General features: G+C 43.0%; 4 protein-coding genes across 6 annotated transcripts in view; 2 read left to right on the top strand and 2 right to left on the bottom strand.

Annotated features, from left to right (window-relative positions):
* Positions 1-67: 67 nt before the first annotated feature.
* gskip (gsk3b interacting protein) lies at positions 68-2,644 on the top strand. Its single transcript, XM_018764067.2, has 3 exons — positions 68-424; positions 1,477-1,719; positions 1,801-2,644. Exons 1-3 carry the CDS (start codon positions 368-370, stop codon positions 1,957-1,959), a joined length of 459 nt encoding a protein of 152 aa, XP_018619583.1. The 5' UTR covers positions 68-367; the 3' UTR covers positions 1,960-2,644.
* Positions 2,645-3,531: 887 nt separating this feature from the next.
* On the bottom strand, positions 3,532-6,491 carry LOC108941411 (NPC intracellular cholesterol transporter 2-like). Of its 2 annotated transcripts, none has more exons than XM_018764069.2 (5): positions 6,428-6,491; positions 5,983-6,066; positions 4,466-4,573; positions 4,212-4,381; positions 3,532-4,025 (listed from the first exon to the last, which is right to left on the bottom strand). In XM_018764069.2, the coding sequence occupies exons 2-5, from the start codon at positions 6,056-6,058 to the stop codon at positions 3,939-3,941; spliced, it is 441 nt and encodes a 146-aa protein (XP_018619585.2). In that variant the 5' UTR covers positions 6,059-6,066; positions 6,428-6,491; the 3' UTR covers positions 3,532-3,938. The 2 variants fall into 2 exon arrangements, with proteins under 2 accessions (XP_018619585.2, XP_018619584.2); XM_018764068.2 differs by having other exon boundaries at positions 6,390-6,441.
* A 133-nt stretch (positions 6,492-6,624) lies between these two features.
* Positions 6,625-8,738, top strand: isca2 (iron-sulfur cluster assembly 2). The gene is made up of 4 exons (XM_018764142.1): positions 6,625-6,723; positions 6,839-7,025; positions 8,057-8,172; positions 8,449-8,738. Exons 1-4 carry the CDS (start codon positions 6,662-6,664, stop codon positions 8,621-8,623), a joined length of 540 nt encoding a protein of 179 aa, XP_018619658.1. The 5' UTR covers positions 6,625-6,661; the 3' UTR covers positions 8,624-8,738.
* A 3,900-nt stretch (positions 8,739-12,638) lies between these two features.
* The window catches only part of eml5 (EMAP like 5), an 85,527-nt gene continuing 79,469 nt past the window's right edge, over positions 12,639-18,696 (bottom strand). For both annotated transcript variants that reach the window (XM_018764075.2, XM_018764073.2), the window contains 4 exons: positions 17,283-17,386; positions 16,350-16,503; positions 15,311-15,411; positions 12,639-13,872 (listed from right to left, as the gene is read on the bottom strand). In XM_018764075.2, coding sequence (XP_018619591.2) covers positions 13,836-13,872; positions 15,311-15,411; positions 16,350-16,503; positions 17,283-17,386 — 396 coding nt within the window. In that variant the 3' untranslated portion in view covers positions 12,639-13,835. The remainder of the gene's footprint in view (positions 13,873-15,310; positions 15,412-16,349; positions 16,504-17,282; positions 17,387-18,696) is intronic.

Consider the following 18,696-nt stretch of genomic DNA (forward strand, 5'->3'; position numbering starts at 1 on the left):
GCAATATATACAGTAAACACTATGCGGTAACCAGTAGAGAGGAAAGGGTGTTTCATTCTATTGATATACATATTATTGTGTTAGTATAATTCCATACATTTTCCATGCTATTTTACATCATATTCTCCAAACTACAACTATTATGAACTGCGTTTGACAATTAAACGGGTTGAACAGCATCTATTGGACTGGTTTATAACGAACTGTCGTGCTGACTATCAACTTGACTGACTGAAGATCGGCTTGAACGGTAGCCTGTATGTGATGATATTAAGAATTTGCGCTTTTTAACTGAACTCAGGTCAGTGCACAGCGCCAACGCAAATGTAACGACACACATCAAGGCGAGGTGACGCGTCGCATTCGAATGACGTTATTCTCCGGCATGAGCCGGAAGTGTAGTGTTGATTTGCCTGGCGAGGAGGTAAGTCGTTAAAATTGACATTTAAGATTTCATTAATTGTTACTAATTGTAATTTATATCTCGATTTCCAGTACATATTATAACGCCTGATGCACGATTATGTCGATATTGGACTGGTATAGACTGGAAATAGTTGTATTCCACCCACTTCGTCGTAGTTACTTACGACTGACTCCAGCAGCGCCGGTATTTTTTATTTTCATAAATAAATTGCACAAAATAATAAGTTTATTATTATTATTATTATTATTATTAATTTATTCGACGTATTTGTCCAAGGCGACTGAATGTGTTAGATAAAAAGTGGTGTAAGTTAGATTTACCTGTTTAGGTTACTCTTATTTTAGTTCATCAGTAACTTAACTTAAGCCTAAGGGCACTGAAGCAGGAGTGGGACTCAAATAATCAATATTCTGATAAGAAAACAGCAATAAACGCTGCACTGTCTGCTGGCCCGTGGGGTTAGTTAGCCACACAATTCTCTGGTCCTCCTTCTCATCACCATAGTGGCATCCCACCAGGATTTTTGGTGGCTGTATGCAGTGACATAGTCTTATTGTGAACAGTACCCTGGGGTTCCACATTGATCGAGACAGGAGGACAATAGGACAGGATCCCTTCGGTGCCATGCACACATCATCTGAAACCGCTTGTCCCATTCGGGGTCGCGGGGAGCCAGAGCCTAACCTGGCAACACAGGGCGTAAGGCTGGAGGAGGAGGGGACACGCCCAGGATGGGACGCCAGTCTGTCGCAAGGCACCCCAAGCGGGACTCGAACCCCAGACCCAGCGGAGAGCAGGACCCGGTCCAACCCACCGCGCCACCGCGCCCCCTGGTGCCATGCAGTCGTCTGCAATATATAGTCATCTACAAGTACAATGTGTGCGTTCTGCTTTCTGATTCTCTGAAAACCATCTTGTCTCCATTATATGTCTAGGAGTGAGAGTTTGTAAAACGGAAAATTTGTGTTTTTACACTGTGCCCTGATGTAGCTGTAGGGTGCCGTGGGTGGATGCTGTCAGACTGTTTTAGGTCTTAAACAAATTTTCAGAGAATGGAAGTGGACTGCAACCAAGGCGACACAACCATCGACTCGTTTGAGGACTGTGTCCAACTTGGAGACGTCAAAGACATGAGGCTAGAGGCCGAGGCGGTGGTCAACGATGTGCTGTTCGCTGTAGCTGAAATGTATGTCTCCCACTTGCTGGAGAACACACTGGATGTTGCATACATCAACGTGAAGACGAGAGAAGGAAACCGGTACTGCCTGGAGCTCACTGAAGCCGGACTCCGGGTAGGAACATTAACAGCATCACAGTTTTGTGCTCGGCCTCATTGTACCTTCTGAATACACCTGTACTTTATCTCTTTACAGGTTGTTGGATATGAGTTTGACCATGTGGATGATACTCTGACCTGTCAGTATCATGAAACTGTTTACTCTCTGCTGGACTCGCTCAGCCCAGGTTATAGAGAGGCTTTCGGAAATGCCCTGCTACAGCGGTTGGAGAGGCTAAAACAGAACGGACAGTAGATCACCCGTCAGGCAGAGAACAATGAATGAAGACCGAGGGTTGTTGTTGATAGGGACCCAGAGGGACCCAGCTGTTAATTTGGAGCTCATTTCTTGAGAATCCCATTCTGAAAGATTGTGAAACATGTCTGATAACCTGACACGTTCCTTTGCATGACTCCTATTTTGTGGGCTCTTCTGTTACGCAATTTTCAACTTTAACCAATAGCCCTAGAAGCTGAGTTGCAAATTTTTATCCTGACATTTGAAGCAGGACATGGCTACGCTACATTTATTGCATAATTATAGCAGCTTCAAAAGATATTTCAACATGGGAAGCAACACTTCAAACAACAGCCCTCTGTATTCATTATTGTTTGCTAATCATAGATTGCACTAAATATTTATTTCTGTTTTTACGGTTGAACTGTGTTGTACCCTTTGCTTAAATGCTTGACATTTGTCTATTAAGCTAAAATTTACATTTGTTTAACGGTATTTGTTGGTGATGTTATTCGGCATCAACTGACCAAAGAGACAAGGGTATTAAGCGTGGTATATAAAACATTTTAAATATTCTTTTATTGTATCAGTGTAATTTTACAGTTGCCTTAAATATAGATGATGAAAGTATAACATGCCAGTCATGTGACACAGTTATTTTCAACTTATAGGTTACCTTCCATTTAGTCAAATATGAAATTGTAAGGATTTTTCAAATTGTGATTATAATTTTTGCTTGTATTATTGTGAACCTTTTATTGGTTGAAAAAATACCCTCACTAGAATTGCAGCTGTTGCAAGAATTTAGGAAATTGAAATTTTCACTATTTTGGTTTTTTTAAATGCTGGTTGTGTTCTAAGTGGCACATTTTTGAGTAGTCATAAAATCACTTAAATTCAGTATTTTCATTTTTGGCAAGAGGTGTTTCGCCAAATATTTTTATACAAAAACAGTTGATATCACAGCTAGATGGGATGTGGGTGGATGGACTTGCAGGAAAAAAAAAAAAGCACACTTGACAATTTAAAACCATGAAAGAAAGAAAAAAAAAAAAAAAATTTGAAGCTAATTGTTACCATTTCCTCATTTGTAATGTTTTGTTTAGTCATTTACCAAGGAAAGAATTCTAATGAGCTATCACTGTATTAACATACACCAAAATGAAGGGTTCATGATATCAGGTTCTCTCCACAGCAGTAACTCATGTGCTGAAACAATGTTCATGTTTGCTGTAATTATGACAAAATCTAGTGTTCCTTAACCTTTGAACTGCAGCTGAATTCTGTAGCACAAAATTTTAAAGTGTTTGTCTTCTTACAATGTACACATTGTGTTCATTGAACTATTAACATTTATTCATGAGCAAATGTTAAATTACATCTCTACTCTCAAGCAACTTTAGCAAAAGCTGAAATAGACCTGGGAGATGTAATAATGTCTTGATATTAAAATGTCAAATGACTCCCCCCCTTCCCCAAAACATTTATCTGCTTATAGATTTTAGTTGAAACTATAACTTTCAGAATTACTTGTGTGCAACCCTTTTAAATAAAAGGACTTTGAGCTACTGGAGAACATAGTCTTTATTGTACAACAATTTAGTATAAAACATTTCATTGTTATGAAACTAGTAAAGGACTATTGTCAAGCCTTCATTAAATCTGCATTTAAAAATCTTTAATTAAAGTTGTAAGATCACCCCCCAAATGTTAAAATAAATCTTCAGGTGTACACTGACCTAAATAGAAAAGAATATTTTAATTTGAAATTAAGGAAAACATGGTAATCCACATGTAAAAGGACAAGTCTAGCAATGATTATTCAAAAATCCAGGTTCAGTATCCTGAGCTATGTCATGAGTAAGCAAAGCATTTGTGCACTTTAACATGACAAGAAAAGTTCCAAAAGAAGAAGTTTACATGAGCAGCAAAAAAAGAAAAGATAATTCCACTTATGATATCCCTCTACCGTACTTTTAGCATGTACAGACTTTCCCTTAACTGACAATCTGGACTGGGATTAACACGCAGAAGAGGTCTTTGTTGGCGTCATCTACCAGCTCCCATTTCACAACCAGTTTAAGCTATAAGAAAAGAAAAAAAAAAGCAGAATCCAGATTGAGAATTACATTTGTACACATTGCCCCTCGCAGTATTACACAATACCTGGAAGATCAAGAAATTACATCTCTATCGACAAAGTTTTAGTTAGAATTTGGTAATAACCACAAGATCAAATTCAGCACACCCAGTTATGGAAATGTACTTACTGAGGGATATTCCAACTTAACCAGAAGCTGATTCATGTAGCTATAGCTCTTCTTCTCAATCGGGCAGACAATTCCAGACTTGCAGCCATCGTCATCAGGAATGGCAAAGGGAATGGGCACTCCAGCAATGATTCCATGAACCACCGCTTTGCTCGTCTTGCTTTCTACATCTAGAACAGTAAATTTTTACTGCAGTCAAACATTTTGTAGCATCAGAGCATCCGATTTTAACGAGGGCTGTTGCAGTCACTCACAGCTGCTGAAGGTCACGTTCACAGAATAAGACTGTCCTTTATGAAGCTCGCAGGGTATTTTGGGACACGGGGTTACCTCAACAGCTGCAGCCTTCCCTACATCAGAGCCTGGAGGGAAAGAAAAGGTCTTTTACAGACACGAAGCAGCATTCACGCCACACAATCAGCACTGACAAAAGCGAAGCTAAAGGGTCATCTTAAATAGAGTCCGCATTGATCCTTCCCTCTTCAACCGTTTCTGCCGCGCTCAGCAGTTTCAACAGCTGCTTCAATAACTGTTGACTGAAACCACAAACGCTCCGAGACGTGAACCAGCAGGACAGCGGAGATGCAGCCCATGTGTGACGCTGCAAAATGTGTACGTGAATGGATTTCACTCGTACTGCGGTAACGCTTAACTGTAGTCACCTTTTCATTGCAGATCAGTGGTAAAAACAGGACATCAAGGTAGCAATCAATAGTTCCAAGTTTGAGTCACTTAATTTGTCATTTTGTGACTAGCAAGTGCACAAGCAGAAGAGGGGCTGCAGGTGGCGTAGTTGTTAGCACAACCACCTTCACTCAAAGGGCCCAGGCTGAAATCACACCTCCTGTAACAGTACATACCCTAAACTGATACTCATTTACACATCTGGGTGACTTATCGTAAGTAACCAAGTAGATTAACACCAAGTCACTTTGGACAAAAACATAAGCTAAAAACACATATGGGGGGGAAAGGTGAAAAGAGGAATTTCCCCCATTCATATGGCAAGAATCCCACAAGTAAGGTAGTACAGGTAGTCCCTATTATTACATAACTATTGTAGCCTACATTTTTGTAGTATAAATGTACATACACACATACATCTATTATTATAATACCCTATTTTCGAGTCTGATCGAAACGTCTGACGACAGCGCCATCTGCTGGCCGCGCCGCGCGGGACACTCCGTCCCTGTGACGTCACGGCGTTCTTTGATCCGCAGAACGTTTCATTTTATTCCTTTCAAGTTACTGTCCACTTAAAACGGCCAGCAAGAGAAAACGTAAAAATATCCATGTGCCCATGCTGTTCGTCTGTGTTTGTATTATTTTAAACACGAGGGTGATTTAAAAAAAAACAGTAACATACCTTACACACTGAATGTGCGAAATCAGTGAAAAATCATAAAAGCCCTATTTCATATATTAGGATATATAGTATATACAACGTATGCATTAATGCTACATTGATTGTAGGGCTTATGTTTCTTCACACTATTCTATACACATCAGTAAGACCACTTGCTACGATTCTTGATACAATAATTGTTATGCTTAAAAAAACAGAAAGGGGGAGGGGGGGGAATCCTCCTTGTTTCCCAGTCGTCGTGGCCTCATCTCCAGGACTCCGGACTTCTGTTTTGTGTGTGCGTTCTGTAGTAGTAACGTATGAATTTCAAAGCTGCGGACACCCCGAATGAGGTTTCATAAGTTTACCATAGTATTTTCCATCATTATTAGTAAAGACACAATGAGGACCTTACTCACTCACCGCAGTCTTTGTAGGCCACCGGGTCGGCGCAGGCGAGCGCCAAAGACACAGAGAGAAAGAGCGCACGAAACGCCATCCTCCACACTGAAAGAGAGCACATAAAAACATAAAAACGTGTTGAACCTGCAGGAAAAATCGGCAAAGACGAAACGAAGGGCTCGTTCCAAAACAACCCAAACTTGGAGGTACAAGTTCGCGTGATCACACGACCGGCATCATATGACCAGCAGTGAGTGACGAAAACTTCCAACTTCTCTCTCACAACAGCACTTCTCTGAAAGCACCGCTGGGGCGCCGTATGACACATAATAACAACACCAGGCCAGAGGTATACGAAGTCGAAGAAAAAACACGGTACCGTATTCAATTCACGTTAAACATACAGAGACGTATTTATTAGAATTTACCGAAAAGTCACGCCACCCAGAGCCACCTTCCCGCTCACCTGAACGTGTCTCCAGCTACTTCCTCTTTAAAGTCGCGATGCGTATTTACATAGTGGGTTTGACGTAACACCAAAGCAGCCAATCACATGGCGCCTTATAAGCACAGTCAATTTCGCGTGAGGAGCCAAACAAATCGTCACCTTTGTTTGCCGTCAACGGAAGGAGCAGCCAATCAGTGGAGCATTTCTTCATGTCACGCGTGAGCAGGGGGTGGAGCTACATTGTTGTGGAAGATGTCAGTAACGGGGGCTGCAGTGTTCGACGTTGCGAGAACTGTAGTGTGGCGGTTCGGACGGTACGTACCGTTGCGGGTTTGTCGCTCGTCGAGACAGTAGTGTAGAGAGCTGAACAACGTGCGCTGCGGTGTGTGTAAGCTGCGAAAGGGTGTCAAAGGTGGTGTATTTTGATAGGGCGTCATGCCGAGCGCTGCTCATCGCTAAGCAGCCGGCCGCGCGGCCTCCGCAGGCTCCGGGACCCCGGGCTCCAGCTCGGCTTTGCAGCAGCTCCTCGGCCCGGGAGAAGGAGAAGGAGGCCGGGCTGGTACCGGAGGGCAGCGCTGTTCAGGACAGAGTCCTCCTCAGCGAATCGTGTGTGAAGGTGAGAAGAGTCCCCACGCGTGGGTGAGACACGTCACGTCCAGCGCGGCCCTCGGTTCGCAACCTCCCGCACGATAAAACCTGAATCCCTCATTTTAATTCATAGTTTCTGCTCCTTACATTATGGAATGTAATATTAATCCATCCATCAATCCATTCCATCCATCCATCCATTCAGTTTCCATAACTGCTTATCCTAAGCAGGGTCACGTTGGACTGGAGCCTATCCCGGAAGCATTGGGGGTCAGGCAGAAGGGGTCACACCTTTTATGGGACACCAGTCCATCCAGACACTTTCCAAGGATAATTTAGAGTCCCCCATATGCCTGAACTGCATGTCTTTGGACTGTGGGAGGAAACCAGAGCACCCTGAGATAACAGCATGCAACACAGACCGGGGGAGAACGTTCAAACTCCACACAGGCCAGGAGAGAGGGATTGAACCCATGTTCTCTCTCGCCACCCGGGCGCCGCAAGGCAGCAGCGTTACCCGCCGTGCCATTGTGCCTCCCCAAGTAACGTTAATAGTTGTAAAAATGTGGACGTTTGCTTCGTAAACGTCTTCTTTATGTGTCTCTCCATTTAGCCGATGCTTTTCTTCCAAGCCGCTTGTAATGATCTACCGATTTAGAGTCCACACTGATTCTTTTTTTAATCAATTTATGTTAAGCACCTTGGTTAAGGGTAGTACAACAGGAGAGATGTTCAAGCATTGGCCCTTCGGCTTTAACCACTTGCCACCTACTGACCATCTGATAACCTTTCTCATGAATGGGGCAGCTGGTAGCCTAGTGGTCTGTGTTGCTGCCTTTGGATCCAAAGATTGCAGGTTCCACCCCCAGCTGTAGTACCCTTGAGCAAGGTACTTACCCTAAACTTCTCCAGTAAAATTACCCAGCTGTATAAATGGGTAAATCATTGTAAGTTTAACATTGTAAGTCGCTTTAAATGAATAAATTTAAGTGAATACAACTGGGATCGGAACTGAATGCGAGGCAGCAGTGAGCACAGCCGGCCCCGTGTTTCTCCCAGAGACTGCAGGAGATCATGGCCCAAGGGGAGTACCTGAGGATACGCGTCGAGGGCGGCGGCTGCTCTGGTTTCCAGTACAAGTTTTCAGTGGACAGTGTGAGGAATGAGGAGGACAGGTACGTCTGTCATCCATCGCTCCCGTTCCAGTGGGATTCTCACACCACAGATTGAACGCATGCTTTAAAATAGAGACATTTAAAAGGCACTATGTGGAATGTTGACTAACAACACTGATTTGTAAAGTCTTGGCTGCCATCTCTGAGTCAGAGCTCTGCTGTTGTAGTAAACTAATAAAAATGTGAAGACCTTTATATACATTTTAGAGTACTATGCCGTTGAATCATTCATTATAAATGAAGACTCGCTGCCTGTCTGTCGACTGCCTCTCTTAGACTCTTTGAGCAGCAAGGTGTGGGTGTCATTGTGGACGAGGACAGCCTGGAGTTCGTGAAGGGGTCCACGCTGGACTTCAGTGAGGAGTTGATCCGCTCCTCCTTCCAAGTGCTCCGCAACCCGCAGGCCGAGCACGGCTGCTCCTGCGGCGCCTCTTTCTCACTCAAGCTGTGAGGACCCTGGGACGTCCCTCTTCTGTCACCAGCTGAAGTTCATAATGATGTCTCTCTCCTAATTTAGGACTCAGTTTGTGGATGTAAATTATATATATATATAATGATGTACACATACATATATATAGAGAGATGCTGTTCATTTTAACTAATATATATATATATACACACACACACACACACACACACACACACCAGTTAACTGATTTGTGCCCATTCTTATCATTTGTTTGCTGGTTTATATTTTTAAATATCAGTTTTCATCTTAAAGGTTGGATATTGAAGGTATTCTTCAAGGCAGATTTTGGCCCATTTGAGTAATGAGGCATCATCTGTCTGGAGTGACACTGGAATTTGAGTTGTTCTCCAAGCTTCGCCTGGTGATGTGTTGTCGTGAATGATTCGTTTCCTGAAACATATACTATCAGACATTTAACATGTTTAAACAAGTTGTTTGCATTAATACTGCATTGCAGACTGCCATGTTAATGTTGCAAAAAGTATAACCATTTGTTGGATGTGCTGCCTGTGTAAAATGTATGTAAATAGCTTCTATTTTTTTCTAGAAATGAATATTTAAGGAATGTCCAGATGTCCATGTGTTCAGGTGACCTTGACTGGGGGTGAAATGTTTGCAGTCTGAATGCCGAGCGCGGCGAGCACATGGACATCCGCCTCAAGAACCCGAGCTACGCATGCCATCAGTCTTCTCTACTCTTTATAATTTAAGGAATGTTCCAGAATGAATTCCTGACACTACATAAGGGAAGTTTTCAGTCTTGATCGAGTAAGGCAAACGCCAAGAAAAGCTTTCCCTGCGCAGTGTTTTACGACGTCTTTTGCACAACAGGTAATCTGGTGAACTGAAACAACATATTTGAGAAACTCTAAAATAAGTACTATTAAAACTCAAACTCTCAGCTCTAACTAAAGGCCAGCAAGGTGTCACTTTCTACAGTTAATATTGCTCTCAGGTACGAAATATGTAATCAGGAGCTGGAAAACAGTTCTGAAAATTTTCTCAAGGTCTCGGCAGCTGTGGGCATTCATGGTCAAAGGGTCGCACGGGAACACTGCAATCCTCTGTTGGGAAGATGCAGGCAATAAAAAGGAAAGAACAGTAAGCTTGAATTCCCATCCATGCAATCCATGCCCATTTCAGTCCCGAAAGTGGGAGAGATGGAAATGTGAAAATGCAAAAGCAGGCAAATGTATGTTCCATCATGCTCAATAAGGTAAAAAATTGAGAATGCATACAGTGCTGCTTGACAGTTTGTGAACCCCATAGGGAAGGTCATTATTCTTATATAAAATGCTCAAATAAACATGAATAAATGATTATCATTTACACGCCTGATTCTACTTAACTACTGAGTTTAACCAATACAACTTGGGGTTCAAATGGAAATCATCACATTTAAGTTTGAGGTGATGGGTCTCTCTCAGGACACAGTGGGTTGCTCTCTGGCTGATGGGGGGGACCAACAGCCCTTAGTGGAGGAGTTTGTCTAGCTATGGGACTTCTTCCAGAGTGATGGAAAGGGGAAAGAAGGTTGACAGGTGAATAGGTGCGTCAGTGTTGGCAATTTGGCCAGCGTTGTCCCGTTCAGTGGTGTTAAAGCAGGAGCTGAGCCTTTGGTTACAGCTGTTGTTTACTGCTCAACCTACATCCCCATACTTGCCCAGTGGTCATTTGGGTGATGACCACGAGAACATGGATACAAAGAACATAAAGCGGTTTCTCTATAGGATCACGAGGCTCACCCTGGAGCTTGATGATCTTGATGGTCTCCACATACGCAAGAGCCGCTACTTCTCTGGATCAAGAGGAGTCAGCTGAGGTGGTTTGGGCATGTAATAAAAATGCCCCAACTCGGCTCCTTCTGCAGTTATACCAGGTACGTCCGAATGGGAGGAGACCTCTGGGGAAGACTGGGGACACGAATGACTCTTGGCTGGCCTGGGAACACCTGGAGATAGCCCACCACTGCTGGGAAAAGGAAAGCCTGGGTGTACCTGCTCGGCATACCACCACCAAGACCCTCTCCAAGACAAGTGGAATACAACTTGACAGACTCACAGTAATGAATATACTTAAAGTAATTAACATTTTAGACCTTCAGTCCCATAATCTACTGCCATAGTCTACAGGACTCATTGAACTGGTTTGAGCTTAAATAGCATGGTGTTCAAATTTATTACTCAAAGCAATTTATTAAAAATCATAGAAATTGTTAAACATGGTAACTGGTAATATGTCTTTGTAATGTGTTTTAAGGCTGCGTACCGGTTGTGAAAATGGAAAATCGCTGTGGAACGGGCTGTACCAGGCACCGGGTCGAGGTGACCTGATAGCTTGCGTACCAAAAGCATATCATCACAAGCAGATGTTCCTTCCTTGCCTGCGAGCAAGGTCAGGTTGAGGAAGGGGGTTGGATGTTTCTGTCTTTGGACGAAAATGTTTTGAGAACAAGGAGAATGGAGGATTACTGAGACCAGAGAAGTGGACGCGCCTGTTGTATGAGCTTGCAAATTAAAGAAGGGTGACGAGGAGCGATCGGGGAGACGCCCGGTTTCCGGGGCTCTCCCGTCGGCCGATTTCTCGTAAAAAGTTTCTGTGTGTCTGAGTGTATTTCTTTCAAGGTCTCCTCTGGCTGAATGGGAAAGAGGAGCATTTCTTCCACCGTAGACTGACTGTTGGTTCATTGGTTTGTTGCTTAGACATCGTGCTGCTGCTTCGTCGCATCCTACATGCTGTCCTTCAGGAGAGGGTGGGACGGATGTACGATAAAGTGCATTGTCTATGTGGAACAAACTCCAGCGGGGTGAGGCTACTGTGAGGAGAATCACGTGCAAGAAGGTCAGGGCTGTGAGATGAGCAATCAATGGTCCTCGAAGGAGTTCCTGTCAGAGCGCACTTGTCTGTGTGTGTGTTTCACATCTGATCTGTGTGTATTTCGCTTCCTCTTTTGCGCACGTGATGGAAAATCTGAACAAGGTCTGATGTGCTTCCGCACGCCTTTGTCTAACATGAATTTTTACCTCCACAAATGTACGCTCGCAAAAGGATCTATGAGTCTCACATTACATGCAAAACCAGGGGCCTGGCATTACATTAATAAAATAATAATAATAATATAATACATGCATGGTTTTTGTTAGCGTGTTTGAAATCTGGCAATCTGCTGTTACTTTATTAGACATACACTGCACAGAATAGAAAGAGTTTAAAAGTTAAAAAAAAGTAAAGTTTAGGAGGCTGGAAATCATTTCAGACTCCTCTGTTAGAGGTCAGAAAGTCCAGGATTCTCATGACAGTGATTCCTCCAGTATTTCTTTAAAAATGTAAGCCCAGCAGCTAGGTGGTGTTACCTATCAGATGTTTCGAACTCTTGCTTTTTTTCCTTCTCTCTTGTCGTTCCCTCCAAAAAAAATGCCCTGACGCCTGACCGAATGCTGAGAAGAAGCTGGGGCTTCGCATCTGTTAATGTCATCGCATAATTTTCCTGTTGCGAGAAAATATGCTCATTTAAAAATATGTTATTTAACGTGGTAATAAACTTTTGTTTTTTATTGACAGCCTCAAACAACTACAAGATGTCACTTTCATAGTGCCCTGTGTTTTGATATCATCATATTTTCCGTTACTCTTATTTATTTACTTAACAGAAACTTCTAAGGCTCCCATTTCCTCCCACAAATGAAGACTCCACTTTAGTTTTTTTTTTTTTTTTTTTTTCATTTTTTAATTAAACTTGGATTTAGGAAACATTTCACAAAAAATATACAAAAGAATCTTTACAAATGATATGTACATTGATATCAGGAAAATTAATGTATGAACTAAACACATTTCCGCTTATATACAAAATAACAGTGGAATAAGGAAGAAAACATTTTTGCACTTTTTCAAGTTATTCTTACTCTTCCCCAAAACTTTCTCATTGAGGAAACGAGTCGTGAAGGAGAAAAAAACATAACCTCATTAAAAAAAAGGCTACGGTACAATACATCATCTTTCTGAAATGAGGATATGAACTTAGAAAACTATTTTAGCAGCACGTAAAACGGTGATAAAAGGAGAAACTCAACATACGTTAAAACACTTCCTTTTTTTTTTTTCACTCAACGGTTTTGTTTGGAAAGGGATTGTCGCTCGTTAAGCCATGCGCACTTAGATAAGTCACAATCTCATAAATCCCATGTACATACGGTTCCCGCATACGTACGTCAGATAGGGGGAGGGGATACGACACAAGCCAAAACGCTGCTACATTTCCACTTACAGGTTCATCAGTTTCACGATCAATTTCAATACAGGGGTCAGGCTTAGGGGCTGGGAAGGTTTCGGAGTTGGACGGGTAAACAGCACATTTTACGTGAATAAACCATCAGAGTTAACCACAGTGACCGGGTCAGGTATACAGTGCATAGTTCGCTTTGGCATGCTGACATCCAGAATAAAACTCGGATGGTACATTCAGGAAGAAGGCCACGGGAGATCTGATTTAAACAACGAAAGCAACAACGAGAAAGAAAATGATCTTATCCAAAAAAGACAGAAGAATGTGAGCGTACAGAAACGCCACACCAGCCTCAGCGACACGAACAACAGATTCCACAAGAATTTTAAGGCAAACCACGTATGCAATGCATGTTGTACTCAAAATGGAATTTTTGTCAGTATTTGGATGGAATCAGACCATCTGTCATAGTAATGCCACTTAGAAAAATAGAGAAAAACACACTCAGGCTCCAAAAATAAAATGCAACAAAACAAAGAAAGCGCCACAACGTGAGGATTAAAACTGAGCGAATACCATCGATGCATGGAAGGCAGGGTGGTGGGGTGGGGGCGGGGGGGAATCGGTGGCTTGTGGTCTTCTGTCTGACTGCAAAGATCATTTTCTGTTTCGAACTTTAAACTGCTCGGTGAAGCTGAAGTGGTGCTCATGTGCTGGAAGTGAGGACAGTACATTGGGAAGTGGACAGGACACTGGGTGGGGGTGTGACAGCCGGTATTACAGTTGCCCCTCATTAGTTGAACCCCACTTGCAGGCAACGATTCGAGTGAACGCAGTCTTTCCGTTAGCTGCCAGGCTGGCGGTTCTTTCAGCATGCAGGCATCCCATCGTGAGGCTCTTCTCGTACCTTAGCCGTGCTGGATTGCCCATGCAGCCCCTGAGATGCGGCGATGGCACCCGCATTACCCCCTAGTGGGGGGTGTGAATGCACCTCCAGACAAACAGGCTGTGGGAGATAATGTAGAGGACAAGGGGAGTTGATTCACCAGCACTGAAATGACATCATAAAAACGCCCCATCGATGTCATATGAACATCAGACCAGTGTGATCTTGCATATAGGCTACTCCACTGGGAGATACATCAGTTCTGCATCATGTCAGATTCTAGACGGTAGCAATAGCTGATTCAAAAAGAATGCAACAGTTCATTGCATTAAATAGTTTTGTAAGTGTTTTGTTTATAGTCGTGCGCCGCTTAACGACATTTTGCTTAGCGACCGACCACATAAACGACGGTGGTCCCATAAGATTATAATGGAGCTGGAAAATTCTTATGAACCAGCAACGTCGTAATGTCGTAGCGCAACGTGTTACTCACGTGTTTGTGGAGGTGCTGCTGTAAACAAACCAACTGCGCTGCCAGTTGTATAAAAGTATAGCACATACAGTTATGTACAGTACATAGTACTTGTTAATGATAATAAACACCTGTGTCACTGCTTTATGTATCTACTATACTGCACTCAGACACACAATGTCGACAACCGCTTGTCCCAAGCAGGGTCGCGGCAAACCGGAGCCTAACCCGGCAACAAAGGGCGCAAGGCTGGAGGGGGAGGGGACATACCCTGGATGGGACGCTGGTCCGCCGTGAGGACTTGAACCCCAGACCCACCACACAGCAGGCCCTGGCCAAACCCGCTGCTGTGTGCTATACTACCTAGGTGTGTTTAAGTACAGTCTATGATCGAGGCTATACCATCTAGGTGTGTATAAGTACACTCTATGATCGAGGCTATACCATCTAGGTATGTATAAGTACACTCTTTGATCGAGGCTATACCATCAAGGTTTGTATAAGTACACTGTATGATTGAGGCTAAACCATCTAGGTTTGTATATGATCGAGGCTATACCATCTAGGTTTGTATAAGTACACTGTATGATCGAGGCTATACCATCCAGGTGTGTATAAGTACACTCCATGATCGAGGCTATACCATCTAGGTTTGTATAAGTACACTCTATGATCGAGGCTATACCATCCAGGTGTGTATAAGTACACTCTATGATCAAGGCTATACTATCTGGGTGTGTATAAGTACACTCTATGATCGAGGCTATACCATCTAGGTATGTATAAGTACACTCTGATCGAGGCTATACCATCTAGGTGTGTATAAGTACACTCTATGATCAAGGCTATACCATCTAGGTTTGTATAAGTACACTCTGATCGAGGCTATACCATCTAGGTGTGTATAAGTACACTCTATGATCGAGGCTATACCATCTAGGTTTGTATAAGTACACTCTATGATCGAGGCTAAACCATCTAGGTTTGTGTAAGTACACTCTATTATCAAGGCTATACTATCTGGGTGTGGATAAGGTTATGAAAAGACAGGCTGTGCAGGTTGCACAAGCAGAGAGCAGGGGTTACCTTCTGTCGTCACCCCCCGCACTGACAACGTAGCGGTCCCCGCTTGTGAAGCGGATGTTTGTCACGTGGGCAGAATGGCCCAGAAAACGCTTGTGTTTGGCCTGCGGGAACACGAGAGTCTGTTTGTACTAGAAGTCATGCTGCAGAGCACTGGTGAGCACATAGGGCAGCAGATGGGCGGTCATTCCTCAACAAACACAGAGGAGGCGGGTCTCTACAGTGCTCCGTTTCTGCTGCGTTTGGGCATCATCACGACTTCCTGAGCCACAACGTCGAAATGTTGAGCAAAGAGCCGAAAATGCACAGACACCAAGCCATTGCTTGTCTCTCGATTCATTTTGGTTTTTTGCAGTAAAAGAAGGTGATCTTTTTCATGCAGGTGCTTGGCTCAACAGGAGGGTCAACCTGGGTCACCTGCATGGGTTCTGCCAACTCTACACCCAAAACAAAAGGTCTCGCATGAGACGGCGTCACAATTCTTACGAAATGGAAGAAAAACTGGAGCACTGCAGAGCCTTGAGCAGAACTACAGCGTCAGAGTTCTCGGGTGTGTCTGTCAGCTGTCGGTGCCTCTCTAACAGCACAGACACATGCAATGGCAAAATTTTAAATTACATGACTGGAATAGAAGTGCACATTTAATATGGTAATACACATTTCATCCCGTTCATGAAATAACTACTGAAATCATCTTATGCTCAGGCAGTTAACCGTCGACATTCCAGAAGCAATGCATTACAAAAGCAATACGTTTTTAAAACAATAGCTGAAATGATCAATGGCATCGTAAATAAGGTTCGTGTTTTTTCCGGAATGCACTCGTAATGGGATTTGCTGATGCTATTGCACATCTCAGCCAGTGTCAATGATCAACGATCATGTATTAGCCACGACAGCAGGCATTTAAACATTTCCCCAAGCAAAATAATGTTTATGACATCCAAATCAGCACTGCACTTTTTTTTCAGCTGCGCCAAAGTCATGTGCACAATTCACACAGAAACACAACCAGCGTATCATAAACACAGATTATACTTACAAACTTTTCTGGACATGGAAAGTCAAACAGCTTTACCATTCCAAAGTCATCGCCTGTGACGATGTTGAGGCCGGAATGGGAGACGCAGGCACAGGTAACGTCCGCTTTATCAGTATTGCGGGACCAAATTCCCACCACCTCGTCCCCTAGGACACTGGTCGCACGGTGAAGGGAGGACACAACATTCACTAAAGGCATCCGTGGGCCAAGCTGGAGAGCTGCTGTTCTTTCTTACATTACATTTACATTTATTCATTTATCAGACGCTTTTCTCCGAAGCGACGTACATCTCATAGAAAATACAATGTGTTCATTACATTAGGAGAAAGAGACATAGATGCAGACGTGTGATTCTCACGTGCAGTTACTTTCTTTCCGCCATATGAACTAAAGTTCATCACACGAGCAGCTGCATAAAACTTTATCAGAATATCTACGATTCCAAATCACCTTCCTAGTAATAATTTAAGATCAAGTTTGAAGTTTATTGTCATAGGTACAAGTACCATGTGCAAGTACCATGAAATTCTTCTTGAAAATACATTATTTGTAATATATGTTATATGTAACGAATTTACGTTACATTACAGGAGTAGTTACGTAAAGGTTTATCCTGGGATGATCTCAAAGTTATAGTGCATGAACATTAATGCCTTACATGAATTTAAGAAATGATGGGCAAAGTGAGTCTGGAAGAAGTGAGTATTAAGACCCTTTTTAAATGTGGACAGAAATTCAGCCGTTCTGAGTGAGAGGGGGAGGTCATTCCACCACAACGGAGCCAGGACTGAGAATCTTTCTTCCAGAACCCTTCTTACATGGCTTAGATGCGAAACCCCAGTTTGTCTGAATCTCAGATGAAATGGTCGTGTCGTGTGAATCCTGCGCTGCTTTATTGCTCGTGAGTGTGGGTTAATCACTGGCTGTGCCTACCTAGTCCACGTGGCCCAGGTGATCCTGTCAACCACTGCCTGCTCAGTGACCTGCTTTCCCGAAGGCACCTCATACACAAGCCGCTTGTAGGCACCAGTGGACAGCTGTCAAGGGACGACGGAGGTTACAGGCCATGCATTTCACACAGTCCTGGCACTCTTTACACTGATCCCACACCTTCCTAAAGCAGGACCGCAGAGAAAAATACAGTACAGACAGTCCCTGGATTACGAATGAGTTCCGTTCCTAAGTCTATCTGTAAGTCGCATTTGTATGTAAGTCGGAACAGTTTGGTACGGTTCGTATCTAACGTCAGTTAGTCAAATGTTTGTCTTACTATATCTTATATCGTGTACCTTTCGTTGCATAAAAAGCATTAAAGAAACACTTCTGGTTACACTAAAACATCTGTAATATAAAAATACAGTAATAATAAAAAAAATAATAGTAGTAATAATAATAAGAAAATGTAATAATAATAATAATAATAATAATAATAATCATAATAATACATGTTACTACAGTATTTATAATAAATAGAGAGCGAGAGAGACATCAGGACAGAGCCTTTTACATGCTCCATTAGTTTCAATCATGATTGTTTTCCTGTTCTTTGATGCATCACCATCACTTGCATCACATTTACATTTTGGTGCCATGGTTACGAGGGTAGAAACAGAAAAATTTAAGCCAAATACAGTAACACACATGACACACCGTTAACAGCAACATGATTCGACTGAAAAGAACCAAGTCTTTGGCCTACAGTAGTGTGCAAAAGTTTTAGGCACTCGGTTGGGGAAAAAAACCCGTAAAGTGAGAATGCTTCCCAAAATAATGCTCTTAATTAATAAATTTGCTACAAAGCTTAGTAACCATCCATCATCAACAACCGCTTGTCCTGAGTGGGGTCGCAGCGGGTTTGATCGGGTCTCTGGCGGGTCTGGGGTTCGAGTCCTGCTTGGGGTGCCTTGTGATGGACTGGTGTCCCATCCTGGATGTGTCCCCTCCCCCTCCAGCCTTGAGCCCTGTGTTGCCGGGTTAGGCTCCGGTTTGCCGCGACCCCACTTGGGACAAGCGGTCTCAGACAGTGTGTGTGTGTGTATACTTACTTTCTTTAACGACATACAAAACCCTTACTGTAATACTGTAACTTTTTGCAAAAGGAATGCTTGGAAGTCTAAAATATGCTCTTTCCCTCCTAATGCAGAAGACATTAAATAACTGTCTAAAACAAATATTTTTGTGAAACATCTGAGTGCCTAAGATTTTTGCACAGCACTGTACCTCAGGCTCATGCTCCCACGAACCGCTGTAGACACGCAATGTTTTGATGCCTGTCGCAAAGTAGCGCCCGTTTGTTATTACGAATCATTGTGTGCAACTCAAATTTTTATCGTAGTAGGCTTTACGG

The sequence above is a fragment of the Scleropages formosus genome, chromosome 15 (genome assembly GCF_900964775.1).
Source record: "Scleropages formosus chromosome 15, fSclFor1.1, whole genome shotgun sequence".
Lineage (NCBI taxonomy): Eukaryota > Metazoa > Chordata > Actinopteri > Osteoglossiformes > Osteoglossidae > Scleropages > Scleropages formosus.